Source organism: Chelonoidis abingdonii, chromosome 1, assembly GCF_003597395.2.
Source record: "Chelonoidis abingdonii isolate Lonesome George chromosome 1, CheloAbing_2.0, whole genome shotgun sequence".
NCBI lineage: Eukaryota > Metazoa > Chordata > Testudines > Testudinidae > Chelonoidis > Chelonoidis abingdonii.
The window spans coordinates 206878860-206901483 of record NC_133769.1 but is presented as its reverse complement, the minus strand read 5'-3'; the positions used below and the strand labels follow the sequence as shown (position 1 = coordinate 206901483).

At 37.6% G+C, this 22624-nt stretch overlaps 1 protein-coding gene across 1 annotated transcript in view; it reads left to right on the top strand.

Annotated features, from left to right (window-relative positions):
• Nucleotides 1-22624, top strand: part of BRWD1 (bromodomain and WD repeat domain containing 1) — a 120696-nt gene that overhangs the window by 16336 nt on the left and 81736 nt on the right. Inside the window, 14 exon segments of the mRNA XM_075073889.1 lie at nucleotides 2405-2505; nucleotides 6090-6160; nucleotides 8119-8219; nucleotides 10384-10424; nucleotides 13805-13903; nucleotides 15633-15650; nucleotides 16080-16121; nucleotides 16123-16160; nucleotides 16163-16200; nucleotides 16813-16947; nucleotides 18105-18233; nucleotides 19782-20007; nucleotides 20942-21127; nucleotides 21934-22117. Coding sequence (XP_074929990.1) covers nucleotides 2405-2505; nucleotides 6090-6160; nucleotides 8119-8219; nucleotides 10384-10424; nucleotides 13805-13903; nucleotides 15633-15650; nucleotides 16080-16121; nucleotides 16123-16160; nucleotides 16163-16200; nucleotides 16813-16947; nucleotides 18105-18233; nucleotides 19782-20007; nucleotides 20942-21127; nucleotides 21934-22117 — 1409 coding nt within the window.

Below are 22624 nucleotides of genomic sequence, written 5' to 3'. Positions count from 1 at the left end.
CTTTGGTTCAAGCAAAGGCTGGGTGGGGGGAAGGTCTTTCATGAGTCAGACAGGCTAGGTACTGCACCCTGGTTCCCCAAGAACACAGAGCTGGTAGGTAACAATAGCTTCAGTGGTGTAGCTGTGCTGCTATAATGTCTTTAGTGTAGACATGACCAGGGATGTTTTTGTGTCAAGTCCGGAAAGCTAAAGAGAAATTAATTCAGTAATAGCAGTTAGACTAGTCAGAGGAAGCACTAAGATTAGCTAGCTTATAGGAGGAGAAGTACCTGACTCTTTCAGTTGGTGGCCAAAGTCTAGAGAAATTCTGCTGCCCGTGTGATAAGAGTCTGGATTTAATGGCTCTGTTATGTTAATACCCTCTGACAGTGAAAATTAGTTATTACTTTTGTAATTTGAGACAAATTACTTTGAGACAAATAACTCCTAATTCATCCAGTAAAAATTTTACAGCAAATTGATGTTCTGATAGGTTGGAGGGGGAGCAGCAGTACAGTGGCAGTTAAATGTGGCAGGTTATTTTAAACTTTGTGGTTTTGATGTGACTGAATTTTTTTTCAAAGTGTATGTATGGTATTGACATATTTACTGGTACTAAGGTCAGAATTTTCAAAACTATAGGTGCCTAAGGTTTGGCTTCTAAATCCATTGGAGGGGGGGACCTAACGAAAGTTACTGTGGTTTTCTGACATAACCCCTTCTCCCACTGAAGTTAATGAAAGAATAGTTTTGGTTCTTTTTTAATAAAAGGACAATATTAGGGTAAAATTTACATATTTCATTTAAGAGAAAATACATTAATACTGAATGATACAAAACAAAAATAGAACTCATGCACGAAAACACACTACCTCAACTGTTTTATGTCAACATAAATTATTAAAATCAAGACTTTAAAACATTGTCCTCTTGTCACTTACATTGTTTCCATTTCTCTCAGTTTAGAGTAAAAATAGACTAATCAATTTCACATCCCACTTGCATGTTAGGATGTTGTGAATATTGCAGGGGAATATCTCTTTCAAAGAACTATTTCTCAGATTTAATATCAATTTATTTTAAACTTACACCATAAAATATTCTAAAACTTTATATTTCAGAATTAAATTGATTTGATAATGTGTTAAGAAAAACACCCCATGCTTGAGAAACAGCAGTCCACAATTTCTGACTTTATCTTAAAACACGCAAACATAGGACTCGTATTTTGGGAAGAAACAATCATAAGTGTATTCTGTATGTTCTGTTGTGTGTAGTAGGTAATCTACTCTCTACTTTCAATATATAATGTATTTAATGTGAGTACTGTGTTTTAATCATAGTCTTTCAAACTTTGCATATTTTAGGACTTTATAATTCCACTTTTAACAAATCATACAGCAGGTTATTTATTAGAAAATTTATACAATTTGCTACCAGTGCAGGCTGGTTTGAGGGAGAGAAGCGGAAGGCTGTTATCTTTACCACACCCTTGTCTTATAGAAATCAATAGAAGATAAGCTCTTTCACCCAATTCTATTTCCCTCCAGCACTCTGGAGTTGAGGTTCCTTTTCATTCCTGCACAGTTTGTGGTGCTTGTAAGCATTGCTTTGTCTCGGCACCCATTATACATGACTTTTAAAATGCAGAATGCGAGTAGGCTGGTGGATTTGTTGAGTATTTGTACCTGAGAAAGTTGTGTTGAATTTTGTTGTTGGCTGTAGCTAAACTTTGTGACTTTAATACTACTTTTATAAAATTGCATAAGGTTTTTGGTGTTGGGAAGAGTTGAAAAAGTTAACCACTGTGTATGTTGCTTTTCACATCTCCTGTGTAGCTCTTTTTAAAGAGATAGTCACCTGCGTAGGTTTGAATCAGTATCCTTAAAGAAAAGCGTCAGCATGTGAACTTACATGTACAGAGCAAGTTACCTGTAAATGGATAGATAATGCTAGTTTAAGTGCGTGACCTGGTTAAAACAGAATGTATAACAAGTACCTGCTTAGTGCAGATTTCCTCCACTGTTTTTAGAATGCTGTGTTTGCTACCTAGAAAGATTCACTGACGTTTTCAGTGAACTGCGATAGTCAGTTGGGATTGTTTGTTTTAAAACAATCTCTTGCACTTTCCTCTTTTTTTCTTTTAAATATAGTTATGGCTGGAATACACAAGAGAAACCCAACTTAAAAAGGAAATTTAAGATGCAAACCTTCTATTTCAGGACCTATAACTTTGTTGTATGTGTTAGCAATTGAATTTCAACTGTTCCAATTCGTTAGAATCTAAAATAATTACAAAATTATATGAACTTGTAAAAAAGTTAACTTATTTTCTTTCTTATGGAATTTCAAACAAGGAACATTATCATTAAGCTAAAAACTTGCAATTTTTTTTAATGTTTCTTGTGTATGGCTTTAACTTTAGTTTAGTCCAATGGTCAAAGGCTCCATGCGCTACATGGTCTCTACTGGTGCAGATGGAACAGTTTGCTTTTGGCAATGGGATGCAGATTCCATGAAATTCAGGTATGTAAGTGGGTTGCTGTTTAGCTCTTCAGATATCTTCCCTTTCTTGATTATAAGATGGCAGTTATTTTAGGGAGTGTAAATTGACTTGTTGAATATAAATACGGTAATCTTTTGATGTTTACACATAGAAAAGCTTAAAATATCCCATCCAGCAGCCTACAGAATATTTAAGTGCCATTACACACTGCATTCATTACAGAATTGTGCTCGATTCATTGTCTTGAGGAACGAACAAACCAATTCACTAGATTCTTATGACATCAGAAACACTGTGGGAAAAGTAAAATTGAAATTCTTAGTATATTAGACCCATATAGTAAAGGTATTTTTGCTGTCTTTGAGTTTGACAGTCCTGTTGTTCTGGGACCCCCTACTTTTGTTGAAACTTGTGTGTACAAATATATTTAAAAGATGCTGTTACCATGTTGAATTCATAACTGACACAATTTACAGTTTTGGTATGAAATTTGTTTACTAAATTAGTAATTAAGACTATTCCTAGTACTAAGCAGAAATACATGATCAGAATATATTTGACATTATTCCATGGAAGTGTTCATAATATCTAATACAGAATCCTCAAATTTGTTCAACTGTTCTAGTATGTCTAATGTGGAAACTTCCAGTACTTGATCAAAAAAACCTGTAATTCAGATTGTGAAAAGAAGTCATTTACGCCTGTGCCAGTGAAGTCAGTGTAGTTGCAAAGGTGTTACTAAGTCACAGTTTTTGGCCCAAAGAGCATTTTACTGCTGTGTAACACAGAAAAGTCTCAGGTTCACGCTCTGTTCCCAGTTTTAGTTTATAGGGCTAGTAGTTTAAAAATAAGTTTAAAAAATAAATACAAGTAATATTTACTTCTATAGTGCATTTCAACTGTAGATCTCAAAGCACTTTACATTTAATACTATTGTGTCCAAAGTTCCCAATCAGGATTTGGCCTGGTGCTAGGTGATGTACAAACATAAAACACAATTCTTGCCTTTATAATATGAGGGGGTTTTGTAAACAAAAAAGGTGTTCTGGAAGTCATTAAGGTAATTAACATGGAAACGTACAATGCCATTTGTACAGTTAATTTTTGGAGTAGAACAGCATTTCAGTTGCAGGATTTTTTTCCTTAATTAACAAAGTTGGGCCTATAACTGACTTTTTAAAATCTTACCTTTTTATCTCTCCCAGATCCATGTTTATCAGTATCTGTTCCATGAGTGATTACAATACGTGCTTAGCTGGTGACACTGCATCATCACAGAGCATGAAACCAAGTGTTTTACTCAACAGTTGCATATCTTTGCAAAACTTCGATTTTTAAACCTGTTTTACACCTGATAAAATTACATGAAACTGCAGAATCCTGGGAAATACCTTACCCCTGTAGGCCAAGCACCGTATGTGGTGCAGTGCTTCCAGCATAGCACTTATTGGACATGTCATGGAATGTGTAAATCAGATTTGCAAAGGAGAGAAAACGCAAACTGTGGGGAACTCCATATTACCTCCGCTCTTTCAGGGTGTGTATTCATAAATTCATGAATAGATTTAAAAAAAAAAATTGGGACTGTCAAGTGATTAAAAGAATTAATTGCGTGATTTAACAATAGTAGAATACCATTTATTTAAATATTTTTGGATGTTTTCTACATTTTCAAATATACTGATTTCAATTACAACACAGAATACAAAGAGTACAGTGCTCACTGTAAACCTCTACCTCGATAAAACGCGACCCAATATAACACAAATTTGGATATAATGTGTAAAGCAGTGCTGCGGGGTGAGAGGGCTGCGCACTCCGGTTGATGAAAGCAAGTTTGATATAATGCGGTTTCACCTATAACATGGTAAGATTTTTTTTGGCTCCCGAGGACAGCGTTATATCGAGGTAGAGGTGTGTGTATTTATTTGTGTGTTTGTTTGTTTGTTTTACAAGTATTTGCCCTGTATAAAAACAAAAGAAATAGTATTTTTCAGTTCACCTTATATAAGTACTGTAGTGCAGTCCCTTTATTATGAAAGTTGAACTTACAAATGTAGAATTATGTATGAAAAAATCTATCATCAAAAAACTACCATCAAAAATAAAACAACGTAAAATTTTAGAGCCTGCAGGTCCACTCAGTCCTACATCTTGTTCAGCCAATCACCCAGACAAACAAGTTTGTAGAAGATAATACTGCCTGCTTCTTGTTTACAGTGTGACCTGACAGTGAGAACAGGTGTTTGTAGCAGGTGTCGCAAGATGTTTACGTGAGAGATGTGCTAAAGATTCATATGTCTCTTTATGCTTCAACTACCATTCCAGGGGATATGCATCCATGCTGATGATGGGTTCTGCTTGATAACAATTCAAGGCAGTGCAGACTGACGCACGTTCATTTTCATTATCTGAGTCAGATGCCACCAGGAGAAGGTTGATTATCTTTTTTGGTGGTTTGGGTTCTGGTTTCTGCATTGGAGTATTGCTCTTCAAAGACTTCTGAAACTATGCTCCACACCTCGTCCCTCTCAGATTTTGGAAGGCACTTCAGATTCTTAAACCTTGGGTTGAGTGCTGTAGCTATCTTTAGAAATCTCACATTGGTACCTTCTTTGCGTTTTTGTCAAATGTGCCATGAAAGTCGTCTTAAAATCAACAGCATGGGCTGGGTCAACCGTCTGAGACTGCTATAACATGAAATATGTGGTGGAATGCAGATAAAATAGAACATGGGACATAGAATTCTCACCCAAGGAATTCAATCACAAATTTAATTAACATGTTATTTTTTTAACGAGCATCATCAGCATGGAAGCATATTCTCTGGAATGGTGTCCGAAGCATGAAAGGGCCCATAAATACCTTGCAATGCTGGCTACAAAAGTGCCATGCAAATACCTGTTCTCACTTTCTGGTGACACTGTAAATAAGAAGTGGGCAGCATTATCTCCCCTAAATGTAAACAAACTTGTTTGTCTTAGCGATTGGCTGAAGAAGTAGAACAGAGTGAACTTGTACACTCTGAAGTTTTACATTGTTTTGTTTTTGAGTGCAGTTATGTAACCAAAAAAACCCCTATATTTGTAAGTTGTACTTTCATGACAAAGAGATTGCACTATAGTACTAGTATGAGGTCAACTGAAAAATACTATCTTTTATGATTTTTACAGTGCAAATATTTATAATAAACAATATACACTTTGATTTGAGTTACAGCACAGAATACTATATGAAAATGTAGAAAAACATCCAAAATACTCAAATTTCAATTGGTGTTCTATTGTTTGAGTGCGATTAAAACTGTGATTAATTGCGGTTAATTTTTTTGAGTTAATCGCATGAGTTAACTGCGATTAATCAACAGCTCCTCTTCCCCCCTCCCCTCCCAAATCAAACGCACAATAATTTGATGTCTTGGATGGAAACTGAGCTTACTGTAATTCCGACTTCTCACGAAGAAACCGTACATCACTTTAGATCCTTGACATTGCCACAAACACATGCACAATCACCAATGTGGACTCAGATTTTGGAAGATTGTGTTAACCTTTAATTTTTACATTGCATGTCCTGATTTTTCAGCAACTTTTTTCTTTTAAAGTAATCGGCCAGTGAAGTTTACAGAGAAATCCAGGCCTGGAGTTCAGATGCTTTGTTCTTCTTTTAGCGTTGGTAAGTTGTATGCACGTTGATATTGGCCATTTTTTCATTTTTTCCAGTAATCTACAGAAACATTCTGTCAATTTCAACTGTGCTACACTTGTAATAAATCTTATTATTCCTCTCCTTACACTCCAGAATTGGATGTAAGGATCCATATAACTTTATCCTGTTCTTTGTACAAAACTTTGTTTTAGAGAATCATAGAAATGTAGGGCTAGAATGGACCTAGAGGTTATCTAGTTCAGCCTCCTGCCCCAAGGCATACCTTGACCATCCCTGACGGATGTTTGTCCAACCTGTTTTTAAAAGTCTCCAGTGACAGGGATTGTACAATCGCTTGCAGAAGCCTATTCCAGTGTTTAACGACTCTTACAGTTAGATTTTTAGACTCATAGATTATCAGGGTTGGAAGGGACCTCAGGAGGTCATCTAGTCCAATAACTAATCTAAATCTGCACCCCTGACTTCTTCACACTTGCTCCGAAATCCCCGCAGTCATTGTTCATCTGATTAGGGTTATACCTGGCAGTATCATAAGTGTCCACATGGATGAGCAGACACAGATGAACCTTGCAACCTTTCCATAACACCTTGGATGCAGGCTCCAGGCAGGTAGTGCCTCTTCTGGGACAGCCGATCAGGCCAGCAGATGGATAACGTTTAGCATCTGGGAAAGAATGGACAAGACTTTCTTAACAAAGAACTTGTTACAACTGAACCTTGCAAGTTACTTTGCCCTTTCCTGTTCTGCGCACATCAGCTACTTCTGGAGCACTCTTTCTAGTTGGGCAATAAGAGTGTAGCTGTAAATACAATGTTGGGCTCTTATATGACATTCTAGAACGTGACTGATATGCCCTATTGATACCTCCAGCCTAGAGAACTATATGATCTCTTGCATTATCGGTGGGTATCTATATATATGCTCTGTGCATTCAGTAATGCTCTGAAGATCCATTACAAAAACTATAGGATGGCAAAAGGTTTGAGACAAATCTGCTGCTGCTTTTCTGGCTTGTGATTGGAGGATGATAGCTCATACAGGAGGGGGAAGGTTCTGTAGCCGTTAAGAGGACAGTTGGAGACCTGGCGGGACAACACTGATGGTAGCTGTTCCAGGTGGTGACTGAGCCAGGGTTTCTGGAGTTGGATTAATCTGTATTAAGAGAAGCCGGACACATGTACGTAATGTAAATAAAATACACAGTGTGAATTCCTATCAGTTTTTCTCCAGTAACCAAAACTGACCAACTGTAAGGCCCTGAAATTCACCAGAATTCTTATAAGGGGACAATAGTATATTTAGAATGTGTAATGTGGACTTACTGGCTTTGCATTCACTTGCACATGTCTTAATGTCTTGTATGTTTTGACCATGCTTCTTTCAGTTCCCAGTGGTTGGATGAATCCTTTATATACAAAAGCCTGAGAATGAAAAATGTATCCTGCTCTCCCCCCCCCCCCCCTTTTTTTTTTTTTTTCTCTAGCAGCAGTGAGTCTGGGGTGACTAGATGTCCTGATTGTATAGGGACAGTCCCCCCCCCCCCCCTTTTTTTTTTTTTACTCTTTCCCGCTTTAAAATCTCTCATCTTGACTCTTCTTTTCATTTACAATGTGGGTATTTCCAGTGAAGAATAGCCAATGTAACACTCTTTTGAACTATGGAGAAGTTTTTCTACTGTAAAAACAGTAGATAATTTCAGCTGCAACCTTGTTTTAGAAAGTTCTCACTATTATACTTCCCTTTAATTTTTCATACTAAAATTTAGTGATTGTACTTTTTTATTATTTATGGCTAAAAAAGGATATGTTAAAAAAAAATGAAGTTTCACCCCACATTTGTATAGTGGGAAAGAGCAAGAAATTTGACACCTGTCAAAATTTTAATCTATCATGTTCTACCTGATATTGTAACAAATGAAAATTCTTATCCACCTCAGCTTTTTAATTACTGTTTGAATTTTCAGGTGGTACATTTCTAGCAACAGGCAGTACAGATCATGTTATCAGGATGTATTTTTTTGGCTCTGAAACACCTGAAAAAATAGCTGAACTGGAAAGCCATGCTGTAAGTAAGATTGTTAAATCTACAAGTCACCTATTTAAAATACTTAAAGAACTGTGGTGGGGCTTCTAGCAGCATTCTAGATATGGTTTTAAGTTTACTGGATTAAAATTTTGTATACTGGTCTGAAAATCTAAGTGACAGTAACTTGAAACACTTATATGGGGTTAATGAATTGAGGGAGCATATCACAATGATATTTTAAGTATATGTTTTATTTTAAGTACGTTTCATACACTAAGGCCTCCTTATACAGTTCTGCAGGTGTGAAGTAAGGTAAATGTTCTTGTTTTAAGGCTCCTTTGCATTTATACCACTGAAGAAGTGTAATTTATTACTGCACCACAAATGGAAGTACACACATCTTGCATGTTTTACATTAGAATAAGTATCAGGTTTTAATGTTAAAGATGCAAGACATAATGCATCACAAATGAAAGTACACACTTAATACATAATAGGGTATACATGCTAAAATGATTGTATTTATCACTTACGGATTTAAGCTTGCAATACTATATGGTATAACTCGAAATTCAGTGAATATTTTAGATCAGAAATACAGTTAGTGGGTATTTTCAATAAATATTTCTTCTTACAACTTAAGTATTAGGGCCACTGAAGGCTACTTGAGTTGCATTAGTCTGACTCCCTGTATTTGATAGGACTGCTCCCAACACTGGTTCCCCTAATGGCTTATGTAACCTACTGAGTATCTACAGTGATGGTGCCCAATTTTCTCTTCAATTGCTCTTACTGTTAATAACTTCCTTAATGGCTAGCCTAAGTATTTTCTAGCATGGTCCCTGCTTTAAAAAATAAAATAAAAATCCTCCCTTTATAGATGTTCTCTGGAGCTTGATTCACATTTATCCTGCTCTGGAAGTGTAACGGAGCCTTAAAGCAAGAATAAATTACGTTTACTCTTACATTACACTTGCAGAACTATAAAAGGAGGCCTTAGTATATGAGAATTTGGTCCCCTGTGTTTATAGACATTGTGATCTTGGGTCCTCCTCCACAACATAAAAACTTAGCTTTTCTCCTTTGGTTCTTGTAAGTGTTATTGCTGTCTTATTTGGTAACTTGATTTAGTATTCTTCCCCTGTTTATTGTTTATCTCCTGTAGGAACGAGATGTCTACCCTCTGTTATGGGTGCAGAAGCATTAGAGGAATGTAGACCAGCAAGCATGCTTACTTCTTAATTTGTGTATTATACCATTTTTTTTAGAGAGAGAGAGAGATGTATATGTAGAGAGAATCAAGGTAGGGGTGGAGGGGCAGGTAATACGTAATTCCATAGGACCATGGTTTTAGCAGTATGAGTCGGGAATGATTGTTACTTGTGTGCCAAAAAACCTTAATACATGAAGGTGTGGTATATAATGTGTACCGCATGCTTTGTAAAATAGGATTTGAGTTTTTAATTTTTTTATGCATCATTTGCCTATGAAGTAAGGCATCTTTAGCACCATGAGTCCAGCTGTACAGGACTCTAAGAGATACAAAACTATCAAATGTGTTTAAAACACTTCTACATGTCAGTTTTAAAGACAGATACCTTGGTAATTTTCAAGGTTAGAAACAAGAATTGTGTCTGGTTGGAAAGTGGTATATTCACTTAGTGTAAAAATCCTATTTCCAGAGCTCTTTTTAGCATACCTTAAATTTATCACTTGTGCAGGACAGGGTAGTGCATGTCCTGGGCCATGAGCGTGTGTGGTTCGTGGAGAGAATTCTATATTTAGGCCAAGGAGAAGAGAACACTTTTTTTTCTAGCAGGTTAATTTTTTAAATGATTGAAGCTGTTTGAAGTTTTAAACGTTAGAATGGGTTCATCCGGTTTTAGCCCACGCAGGCGTATGCCCAAATAAATTTGGAAGTCTCTAAGGTGCCACAAGGATTCCTCGTTTTTGCTGATACAGACTAACACGCCTACCACTCTGAAACCTGTTTAATCAAAATTATTCTGCGATGGGACAGTTTTCTGCAGTTTGTTGCAAAAGAGATCACATTCTCTGGGACTTGGCTAATACTTGTTTCTGATCCTGTATGTTAACTTCTTTTGTAAAGAAGGCTACGTCCATTTTCTAAAAGAAATTAAGTTCCTGATTAAAAATAATTTAACTTCTAACCTCTCTCTTAAAAACTTTTTTTCTTTTGCAGGACAAAGTCGACAGCATTCAGTTTTCGAATGGTGGTGATAGGTATGTTGCAATACTCAACACGTAAATATGTCCTTTAAATGTTTTGGCATTAAATACCTATTGTCACACTCATGGAGTGCTCAACTGAGAAAATCTTATATAGCTGTAATTTGAAGGATGATCTATATTTCTCTGGAGTGCAGTGTTCACTTTAATTTCAGTTCTGTGCTTTTGTTCCCTGTGAATCTTTTAACGTATCTTCTATTTGGATAAACTGATTTTTTAACATTATTATTATTATTGTATGGGAAAGTGTTGTCATATATCTAATAAGAATTAAGGGCTGGCTTTTCAAAGCAGCAAACATTGGCCTAACTCTGCTTCTGCCATTTAAGGCAATGGTAAAATTTCAGTTGTCTTAAATGGGAGCAGAGTTAACTCATGCTGAGCAGTTTTAAAAACCACACCCATAAATCTTACAAAGCAGCAGTGCATATATTTAAGCAAAGGACGCTGTCTGGATTGTCCAGGTTGGTATATCTTTTCAGTCACATTTTAAGATGTCTGTAAAGCTGCTTTTTTCCATTTTTTGTGTGTGGTGTTTTATTTTGTTTAACTGGCTCTTTGGAGAGTTAATCCTGTTGGAGAGTGATCCTGAATATTGGATTTGATGTAACAGGGGAAGGGAGGACACTTTGATTTGCTAGCTCCTGCTACTGGGGGTCTTTACAGAAGATTGCTCATTCTTTGACACTGCCAGGATCTTTTACCCCCTCCCCCTCCCAACCTCCTTGCTACACACTCTTTCCAGTACCGGCTTCTCTTCTCACACCTAGAAATGTGCTGTATCCCGCTAGTGTCAAGTTGTGTCACAAGCACCTTCTCTTTTCCCTCATCTGAGCATCAGTTTCCCTATGCATAATCCAGTCTTGCAGGGCATACTGTCCATTTAGCCTGCTTATCAGCTCCCGCAGTACCTTTTTTGCCACCCCTTTTCCATTTCAGATGCTAGGAACGCTACACCTCTGCATCACGTCCACTAGAAGCCCCCTAATTGGATCTAAGGCTTCAGGGGAGGGAAGTACTAAGAAGAAACTATTTAATTTTATCATAATGCCCACAGGACCATCTAAGTGTTTGGACCCCATTATACTTTGTGCTCTACAGAGACAAAGAGAGACTCAGTTCCTGCACTAGGGAACTTACAATCTATGGGTACGTCTACACTGCACGATTATTTCGAATTAGCTTAAACCGATATTACAAAACAGATCTAATAAAATCGGTTTAGCGCGTCCACAGTGGGATCCCGAAATCGATTGTTTGCGTCCATGGTCCAAAGCTACCATCGATTTCAGGAGCGGTGCACTGTGGGTAGCTGTTCCTCAGCTATCCCATAGTTCCCACTTCCGTGTTGAGAGCACAGTGCCTGATGGGGCAGAAAACATTGCCCCGGGTGGTGCTGGGTACAGCCTCACCCCTCCCTTTGTGAAGGCAGCAGACAACCCTTTGGCGCCTTTTTCGCGGAGTGCATTGAGCAAACGCCATAGCACAGCAATCTTTCCCTTTTTTTTTTCACGTGGTGGTGGGGGGAAATAAACTGAGGAGCTGTTCCCTGAACCACGCCAGACACTGTGTTTGAACCTACAGACATTGGGAGCTCAGCCAAGAATGCAAATAATTTTCAGAGACTGCTGTGGACTGTGGGATAGCTGGAGTCCTCAGTACCCCCTCCCTCCCTTCATGAGCGTCCATTTGAGTCTCTGGCTTCCCGTTACGCTTGTCACACAGCGCTGTGTATCCTGGAGTTTTTTATTCAAACGCTTTGGCATTTCGTGTTCTGTAACGGAGCTGCATACAACAGATTTGTCTCCCCATACAGCGATCAGACCTAGTATCTCCCGTACGGTCTATGCTGGAGCTCTTTTTCGATTTCAAACTGCATCGCCAGCCGTGCTGATCAGAGCTCCACGCTGGGCAAGCAGGAAATGTAATTCAAAAGTTCGCGGGGCTTTTCCTGTTTACCTGCCCGCTGCATCCGAGTTCAGATTGCTGTCCAGAGCGGTCAGTGCTGCACTCTGGGATGCCGCCCGGAGGCCAATAACGTCGATTTCCGTCCACATGAACCCTAATCCGAGTTATCACTATCGAATTTAGCGCTACTCCTCTCGTTTGGGAGGAGTTCCGAAATCGATTTAAGGAGCCGTTTAACTCGATATTAATGACGACGTCGTGTGAACGGATACAGCGTTAAATCGGTATATCGGCCATTAAACCGATTTAAAGTCGCAGTGTAGACCTGGCCTATGAAATGGACTTATTTGGTGAAGTGTGCCAAGTATTGCTATGACACTGCACTGCTGTCTGCTCAGCTGTTTTGTTTTGTTGGTGGCTTCAGCAAACCACCCTAATTTTGCAATGTGTTCTTGATCAGGAAATTAAAGCAGGGTCTGGAAACAGCAGTGTTTTAAAATTATTTCATACAATTTTATTAAACTTTTTTTTCTTCAAGTATGGTTTTATAGAAAAAGGATTTTACAAAAAAGTGGGGGTGTTTTTAATGGAACCAAAGTGCTATTATTATATTATAATGTGTATGATCTTATTACTTTAAATGCAGAAAAGATCCGAGACAGTAACTGAGTGGCATAGTGATAAGTGGCATATTGGAACCATGAATTGCAAACTTTTTTGTTTTTTACTGGAGACCTAGATAACAGTGACTAAGAATGCTTTTGTAATTCACACCTAGCCTGGAGGTTGCAGTTTTTCCTTATAAATATGACTTTTTCTACAGTAATCCTTGTCTTTGGCATTTTCATGTTGCAGTAACCCAGTGATATCTACATGGGGCTACTACTTTATGCAATCCAGAAATTATAATCGTAGAAAGTATGGCCGCTTTCTTGCTTAGCTGTGCTTCTCATGCAGGATATGGATGGAGCTCAGGCATAAATCTACCTTTTGTTGCAGTTCCTTTCCCAGTGCAATTTTAAAATATTATTTTTGATCTGTAAAGCCCTACATGAATTGCATCCTGGATATCTCAGGCTGCCTTTCTCTGTCTGATTGCACAGCCTTTGAGCTAAGGGTTTTGATTTAACAAGGAAGGACCTAGAGGCAGGTTTTTCATGAAGAGTCCTTAACTCAGAACTTGTTTTCCTGTTGTTCTGCCAGTTTTCAGATTTGTTGACCTTGAGCTCACATAGAAAGCTCATCTTTTTCTTAGGCTTTCTCTGGGAAAGAAGTCTGAGTTTGGGTCGTTGGAGAGTCTAAGCTTGGATTGGAAAGATAACTTGTTTTGGTCGTTCATTCCATTTTGTGGGTTTTATTTAACCTTGTGTTTATGCTCCCAGAACTCTGGATGGGTGTATTTTTAAGTAGAAATACTGTGACTATATTTTTGTGTACTAGATAAAATCTTGTACAATTATTTCAAGGTTCATAAGTGGCAGCAGAGATGGAACAGCCCATATCTGGCATTTCCAGCAAACAGAATGGAGGAGCATCTTGTTAGATATGGCTGATCGGTTACCAGGGTAGGCTGAGTGTCTTCTATTTATGTGTGTTTATGGGGAGTTGGGGTACTCCGAAAGATTCACTATATCTGCTTGGAATCTAATCTAAATTCTGCACCTTTTAATGTAAGTAAGTATGTGTGTAGTTTTTTGATTAGGGTATTAAAGAAGTTCCTCTTCCATATAATATCCATTTTCTTCTTCAGAAGAAAAATGCCTATTCTTTGCTGAAGCCTGCTGCATCTGATTCCTTTCTAGCAATCCAGAAGCCCTATTCCTATCATAAATTGTAACTTTATCATAACTTCATTTGCTTTAATCAGCATAGGAATTTGATTTTTTTCCAAAAGCGTTCTTTAGTTTTCACCCACATATTGTGGCATCACAAACTGCTCCCAGAGTTTCAAAATGAAAATTCCAAAAATCTAAATGTGCTCCTAATTTTGAGGAAGTCAGTTTCATATGGGCTCCATCCAGAAGATGGAGGTAATTTTGTGCACCCTATGAAATACACTAAATTTTTAGCAGTGCTTTCCCATCCCTTCTTCAGAGGCCAACATTCAGTAAATTGAATTTGTTTTATTTTATGTCTCATTTTCAAAAAAAATCTTTTTTTGACATGCATATGTAGGGACTGTGAATTAAGACACACTGTGGTAAACATCTGTCTCAAATCTGGACTTAGCGTTCAAAATCTTAGTGTTTACTGTGAACCTCCCCCAAGCTTATACCCAGCTTGGATCTGATATCGCTGCCACCAACCAGGATTTTTTTTAGGGTTCCTGGTCACCCCGAGTCACCCCAACCTTTCCCTGGGGGACCTCCCCAAGACTCAGAAGTATGAGTCTACCGGCAAAGGAATGATCTCCCCTCCCTCCTCCCTCTCTCTTCGTTGTTCCGCTCTGAGGGGATTGATGCAATCTCTTTACATGACAATACCAAGAAACTGGTCTCCGTCTCTCCAAAGAGACAAGCCTTAAGCACCAGGGAACAGAGCTGATTCTTTCTCTCTCTTTCCCCGTAACTTTTTCCCGCCCTGGGACAATAGGAAAGGAACCCACAGAACATGGGCTTTTCCCTCCCCCCCCTTAGCCTGTCACCGAGGTAACAGAGCTCTGGGCACAGAAATTCCTCTCCCTGTTGCCTCACTAGGAAAAGAAACTTGCACGAGTTTTAAAAGAGAAAACTTTATATAAAAAGAAAGAAAATTACACCAAACATAATACGCATTAAGAGATCATACAGGCCTTGCTTATAAGAAAATATGAATAAACAGCTGATTTAAAAGATAGCCAATTAAACAGTCCAGCAAATCAACACCCATGTAAATACAAATCAAAGACATCAACAGCGATTACTTTGGTCCTTTTTACTCACACGTTATAGTGATATTGAAAGAGATGGAGTTAGAAGAAAGCTTGTTTACTCACAGCCGAGGAAAACAAAAGGACCCGAGTTTCCAGTTCCCTCCCGACTTTAAAAAAAATCCAGGTCTCTGATTCCTCTGTCAGGTGTTGGTCCCCCTTGTTCACTTTACAGGTAAAGAAATTAACCCTTACTTCTACTTATGACACACAACAGTGGGTTCAACACCTTTTTCTTCAAAGAGAAGCAAGAGTAACTTAGAGTCAGACTTCAGAGCAGTTGAGAGTCCAGGTCCTTGGTTTCTCGTATCCTTATAGCTCATTCCTGATTCTACTTCAATATTCTAATATTTCATATTGAACTGTACTGTGTGACAACTTACGAGAGAATCCAATTCTCAGAAGCTTACTAATTAACAAAGGTGTGAAGTAAGATATCTGAACATCATTGGACTGTTGGTGGATTTTTTTTTTTTTTTTAAGTATCTGTTCTTCCGGTGGGTTCACTAACATTTTGAGCTAAACATATCAGTGTGTATTTCCATTAAATTTTAAAAACACTTGTTTGCACGCAATTTTGTGATTTTAAAGTAAAACTACCAAAGCAAGAAAACTCAGATTTAAGTTTAAGAATCAACACATTCTATGGTCAGTTACTGCAGAAATATCAAATAGTGGACAAGGTTACTACTAGAGTTTATCCTTAGTTTCAGTATGTCTGATTTTAACATCACAACAGAGTTCAATATTTGTTTAGATATTGAAATGAACACTTATTTAAAGTTATACTTACACTGGCGCTGTCTTTTTTAAATAGTACTCTCATTCAGAAGAGACAGATTTATGAAGCCAAAAGTAACAATGATAGCTTGGAATCAATGATAATTTTGTTGTTACTGCTGTGAATAATCATCTGCTAAAGTTTGGAATTCTTATACTGGGCAATTACTTCATGTATGGTGGTATGTAATGATCTTACCTGCTTTTAAAATATGCAGCCTTTCTCTCTCGTTAGTATTAAGTGGCATTTGCATGTTGAATTGGTCATTAAATTTGATTTGTCTTGGAAGCTTGTATCTGAACATAATGCACGTATAGTGCTTATTTAAAAAAAAAAAAAAAACCCAAAACCCCAACAGCTTCCATTCCACAAAGAAAAAAAAAATCCCAGTGTGTGCAAACAATAATATTGAGCCTACAGAGAAAAGCTTGAGACTTTTTTCTCCAATAAATATCAAATCTCTCTCTTTTTTTTTTTTTTTTTTTTTTTTTTTTTTTCAAATTAAGTAGGTATGTTGCCATCTTTGTTTGAATCCAGCCAGTGGTATGGTTCAAAAACAGTCTTTTCTTTGTCACAAGGTTCCCTGACTATTGCACCCATCTACAGTGTTTATTGTCACTTCCACAATTGCTTGAATGTTGGACCACGAAAAGTTCTCAGATTTCTGGAGGCAGTCTGGAGGGTCTGAGGGTCTTAAAAGTCTAAGATGCATAAATTCAGAACTCTCTAACATATTAATTGTAAACTTGTGATTTTTGTATGTCTATTTTTCCATATTAAAATAGGGACATACCGACGAAGTATTTGTGTTGGAGACTCACCCTTTCGATTCAAGGATTATGTTATCTGCAGGCCATGATGGCAATATCTTTATATGGGATATTACCAAAGGCAACAAAACTAAGCATTATTTTAACATGGTAAGATCAAATTATTATATATTCCTTTGCCTTTTTCAGGATATGCAACATGTTTGAGCAATTGTGATCAGAGCATCTTCTCTCCCCCACCCTTCTCACTTTTGGGGCTTCTAAAATGGTGGTTTGACTTGAATTTGGTCCTGTTGGTCTTTAAAGCCCTTACCCTGTGTAGTCCCTTGTTATATTTAGACCAGCACCTCAAGGCTCATTCTGACAAGTAATTACAATTGTTAGCTGTGTCTTTAAGAATGCTACTGTCATTTAAGTCAGCAAGTGATGGTTCCTTTTTTTGTGGTTCACCAAGCTATATGGAGCTCACTTTATTCTTGACAGGTATCATAGCCCATCCTTCTCCACTTCTAAATAACTTATTTTTTCCCCAAGTTGTGCTAATATAACCACTGTTCACACTTTTTTTGTTCCTTTCTAGATGTAGACAATAAGGGATTGGCTTTGTATCTTGTATTTTGTCTTGAGGATATGTTTGTAAAGTGCTGTAGCAGCGAGGTGCTTTAAAAAGTAGCATTTGATATTAAATTGTCTTTGTTTAAAAATATAAAGCTTTGTAAAAAGCATGTTTCTAGCTATTGTAGTTCAAATTACAGTAGATCCACAATCTTAAATAAGTCTCTCTCTTAAAATTTGGACCTATCTAGGAAATGAAATAGCTGACTATAGATTCTTGATTTTGCAATCTAAATATAATTTTATGTTCCTTTTATTTGTACTGAGAATAGGTTACATATGGTAGAGACCTAGGATAAATCTCTAAATTTCTCGTATTCCCCTGTCAGCCATATTTGGGGGTATATTACTTGATGGGGCCCAAGCTTGTAATCACATCTGCATGAGTGAATGCTGCTGCTTTGCAAAGTGGAACTGATTTCAGAGAGACTCTACAAGTCTCTACAAGTTAAGGGTCTTTCGATACAGATCCAATTCCAAGATTGGAGTCCTAATTATCATGTAATGAGGAATGTTAAATAAACTGAATGTAACAAAAAAAATTTCATTGTAACATATAGTAGGAGAAACATGACCTTGTTTTTAAATAACAGGGAGTCTCTGGTCATTGAAGTTTGGGTAAGGCTGTACAATGTTGTTTGTTTCAAAAAAATATGACACAGCCTACCTTGAGTTTCCTTTCTTCAATCTAGATTGAAGGACAAGGACATGGTGCTGTTTTTGACTGTAAGTTTTCATCAGATGGACAACATTTTGCCTGTACAGATTCTCATGGGCATCTGTTGATATTTGGTTTTGGGTGTAACAAGCCTTATGAAAAGGTAAGTTCAGGTTTCGGTTGACATTTGTGGTGATGGCTAGAGAAATGAATTCATGTGAAAAATATACTGCATACTTGGATATATATATATATTTACTATCGTGACTTCTGGGGTTTTTTTTGCTTTGCTTAATAAGCAGTTATTTTTCTCTTAGAAGAATGTCTGAAGTGCCAGTCTATCGTAAAACAAAAATTCTGTTTAAAAAAAAAAAGAAAATTACAACTCTTGTTCCAGATTTATCATTTGAGGGGTTTTTTCCCTAACTTTCCTACCTATTCAACTTGGGATCAAAAAGGGAAAAGTGGTTCATTTCTTCTTGCTTCTCACCATCAGTAATAAAAGTTCAGACTGTTAGCTCTTTGACACTTTTGCGCCCCTATTTTACTTCAGTGCAGTTACTTGGATGTAACTGAAGGCTTAATTTTGATTGCAGAATCTTTGTTTCTGCTGCTAATTCTTGATGAAGAAAGAACCTTGCCTGATTTTGAGATCCCACAGCAAATTTGTTGGTTAGCAATTGGAGAACCATATGTTTAGATGGAAACAAAGCAAATGTTTGCTAAATGTTAAATTAAAAAATGGAAATTTGAAATGCTGTTTTATAGTTACTTTTCAGGGTAGAGCAGCGATTTATTTATTATAGGATTGTAGAACGTTCAATGTATTATCCTCTCAAAGACCAATGTACTGAATACTTTTAACTGCTTACCTATCAATATTCCTTTCTTTTATGAGGGATATGATATCGTCAGAGCAACACAAATCTAGAATGGCATAGGATCTTTGTGTGGTGTTTTTCCTTTTGAGAACTTGGTCTCTGTACCAGGGATCGGTAACCTTTGACACGCGGCTCGCCAAGGTAAGCACCATGGCAGGCCGGGCTGGTTTGTTTACCTGCCGCCTCTGCAGGTTCATCCGATCGCTGCTCCTACTGGCCACGGTTCGCTGTCCCAGGCCAATGGGGTGGTGGAAAGCGGCAGCCAGCACATCCCTCGGCCCACGCTGCTGTTTGCTGTCCCAGGACAATGGGGGCTGCGGGAAGCACCGTGAGCTGAGGGATGTGCTGGCTGCCGCTTTCTGCCACCCCATTGGCCTGGAGTGGCGAACCGCGGCCAGTGGGAGCCGCGATCGGCCGAACCTGCGGATGCGGCAGGTAAACAAACTAGCCCGGCCTGTCAGGGGGTTTGCCCTGGTGAGTCGCGTGCTAAAGGTTGCAGTCCCTACTTTATACCAATTATCAGGGGGTCGCCGTAGTAGTCTGTATCCACAAAAACAAGGAGTCTGGTGGCACCTTAAAGACTAACAGATTTTTTGGGCATAAGCTTTCACAGGTAAAAAGAAGTGGAAGAAAAAAAGGAAGTGAAGTGTGTTTTTTTTACCCACGAAAGCTTATGCCCAAATAAATCTTAGTTTTTAAGGTGCCACCTGACTCCTTGTTGTTCTATATCCATTGTCGCAGTAGGAGGTAAACTTAGTGTAATTTCTTATACATACAAGTTCTTTAACATACCTTTTTTTCAAGCTGATAATATTCAGGCTTCATTCCAGATTCCTGATCAGATGTTCTTCCACACTGACTACCGACCATTGATTAGAGACGCTAACAATTATGTCCTAGATGAGCAGACACAACAGGCTCCTCATCTCATGCCACCTCCGTTCTTAGTAGATGTGGATGGAAACCCTCATCCAACAAAATACCAGAGATTAGTACCAGGAAGAGAGAACTGTGCAGACGAACATTTGATTCCTCAACTGGGATATATAGCAACAAGTAAGAATAGTAATTTCAACTTCGGGATCTGTCTGTGTCTGACTGGACTTTAGAATCATTACATTCTTTTGAATAGGAAAAGATTAATGTTCTACATTACCTCGAAGCTATTTACATATTTTACTTGAGATTTTATGTAGTTGGGTTTTAATGCAACTGTAATATGTTGTCTTGTAACACTAATGTCTATTGGATGTAATATTGTCTGATCAAGAGTATTTGCTATAGTTTAAGCTTCTAGTTGCTGGTTTACAAAGAGGCTATAATCACTAATACCAATTATTAATGAAGGTGGTGGTTTAGCTCAAATTGAAAAGGTGTGAGTTCTTTGGAACAAAATATTTAATCTGTCTAGTGTCTTTCAGTTTATAACTGGTTTCCTGGCTGTATGCAACCATAGCATGGGTATGCAAGAATCAGTAAAGAAGTTTGAGACACATTACAATTAAGACACATTAAGAGACAATATTACAAACAATAACAAAAAATCTTTGCCTGTGGTATGGGTAACATCTTACAATTATTGAAACAGAGTTTCTTAATCTAATTTGATTTTATATTGTTTCTCCAAACCCATAAATGCAAAGAGTAAACGGTGGAAAATAGTCTGTTTCACATTTTTATGGAGGTTTTTTGGTTAATTTCATTTTCTGATGCCATATTTGGGTTGCCGCTGTTGCAGGGCATATATATTTTTTAAAACTCGTGAATTATTTCTGTTCATTTTAGGTTTGGTAAATGTGTCCTTTTTAAAATATTAAGTAATATAAATAACTTGTGGGTGATTATCCACGTTACGCTTCAGAATTATCCTCAAGTACTCAATTTTAGAAGAGCTTAATTTTTAAGGTGTGCTGTGAATGTGATCAGCACAGCCAGCTTTAGGTCTATGGCAGTTAACCATTTTGTTTATGGTTTGTATTAAATTTGCCAGGTGATGGAGAGGTTGTTGAGCAAGTGATAGGCCAGCAAACTGTTGACCAGGATGAACAAAATCTGGAACCCAACATTCTTGATGGCATGATAAGACAATTACAGCAACAGCAAGACCAAAGAACTGGATCAGATCAAGAAGTTGTTCCAAATGGACTACAGAATGGAGAAGGAACACCTAGAAGAGGTCAGTAACTACTGGTAAATATTTGTTTAGGTGTGGGGAGGGGGAAATCCCTTCATCTGAAGAGTGTTTTGTGCTACTTTTGAGTATGAAATAGTCCTCATGGGTTCTAGTCTAAAACTGGGATTTTTGCTGCGCGTTTTGGGCTAGAACACCTCCAGATACTTCTGTAAATATATCTGAAAAGATTGAATCTCCAGCTTTTGGTACATACATCCTTAAACATACAAAAAGCGTTGATTTTGATTGCAGGCAGCTCAATATTTAAGGATATATGTAGAGTATTGTAATATTTCAAAAGTTCTTGAAACTCATTTTTTACTTGTATTTTTCTAAAGTTTGCAAAATTCTCTTTTCATTGAGTAATGGTTTCTTCTCCCTTTTTGTTACCTTGTGGACTTCAAGTGGATTTAAAATGAACATGGTTCTGTTCAATGTATATGTACCTATGACTATATAAGTGTCATGCTGGGAATGGTATTTAGGTAGCTAGTTAGCTGTTGGTGCAAAATCAGCAGGAAAAACTCAAAACATCTTTCATACTGTGCTGCCTTTCATTAGGGTTTGAAAGTAGCAGTGGAAGTAATAAAGATTTTTAAAACAGCTTGAAATCCCAGATGTATTTATCACGAGAGAAGGCAATCCATTCACAAAGTTTGGATTCTTCAACATGTTTCCTGTGAGCTTTCTTTAGTTGGAGAATGTTTTAATTTCTAATTTACAGTCAAACAATTGAAGCAAACTAGACACCAAAGCTGTCCAGTGGCAGAAGATTTTTTACTCTTTCGTCTTTTTTTTTTTTTTTTTAGGTTTTAGAAGGCCAAGTTTAGACATCCAGTCCCCCCCCAATATTGGTCTGCGTCGCAGTGGGCAAGTGGAAGGTGTACGTCAAATGCATCAGAATGCTCCACGAAGTCAAATTGCCACAGAGCGAGACCTTCAAGCTTGGAAACGAAGAGTAGTTGTACCAGAAATACCACTGCATTTATTCAGGTGTGTGAAAATCTAGCTGACTCATATGAAGGACATCTCTTTTTTTTTAAAAATGAGGTTGCTATCAATATTACTCCACACGTTTAACACCTTAATGTTCTCCTTCATTCAGTGCTATTAGGCTTACACTAAAAAACACTCTAGTGCAAATTGAAGTGACTAAATATTAATTTCAGTTACATTTTGAACTTAGTTTTGAATGCATGTGAAATAAGGGTGAAGGGAGAACTAACTTGTTGGAAAATAACTTGAGCATGTAAGAGGATTTACCGCAAACAATGAAGTATGTTCCAAAAGAATTGAAAAGGTAGTTAAGTTCACTGAATGCTCCTCATTTTCCAGAAGAGTGAGAGTTATAGGGTTACATTCAGTAACTTGGAAAGATTCAAAAAAAATCTTTTGGAGGCTCCTGATCGACTCCTCTCCTGGTATGAGTTGCTATCCATCAGCAACACAGGAGGAGCACTGCCTGAACAGGAGGCAACAGAAGGTTCTTGAAGGCAGCTG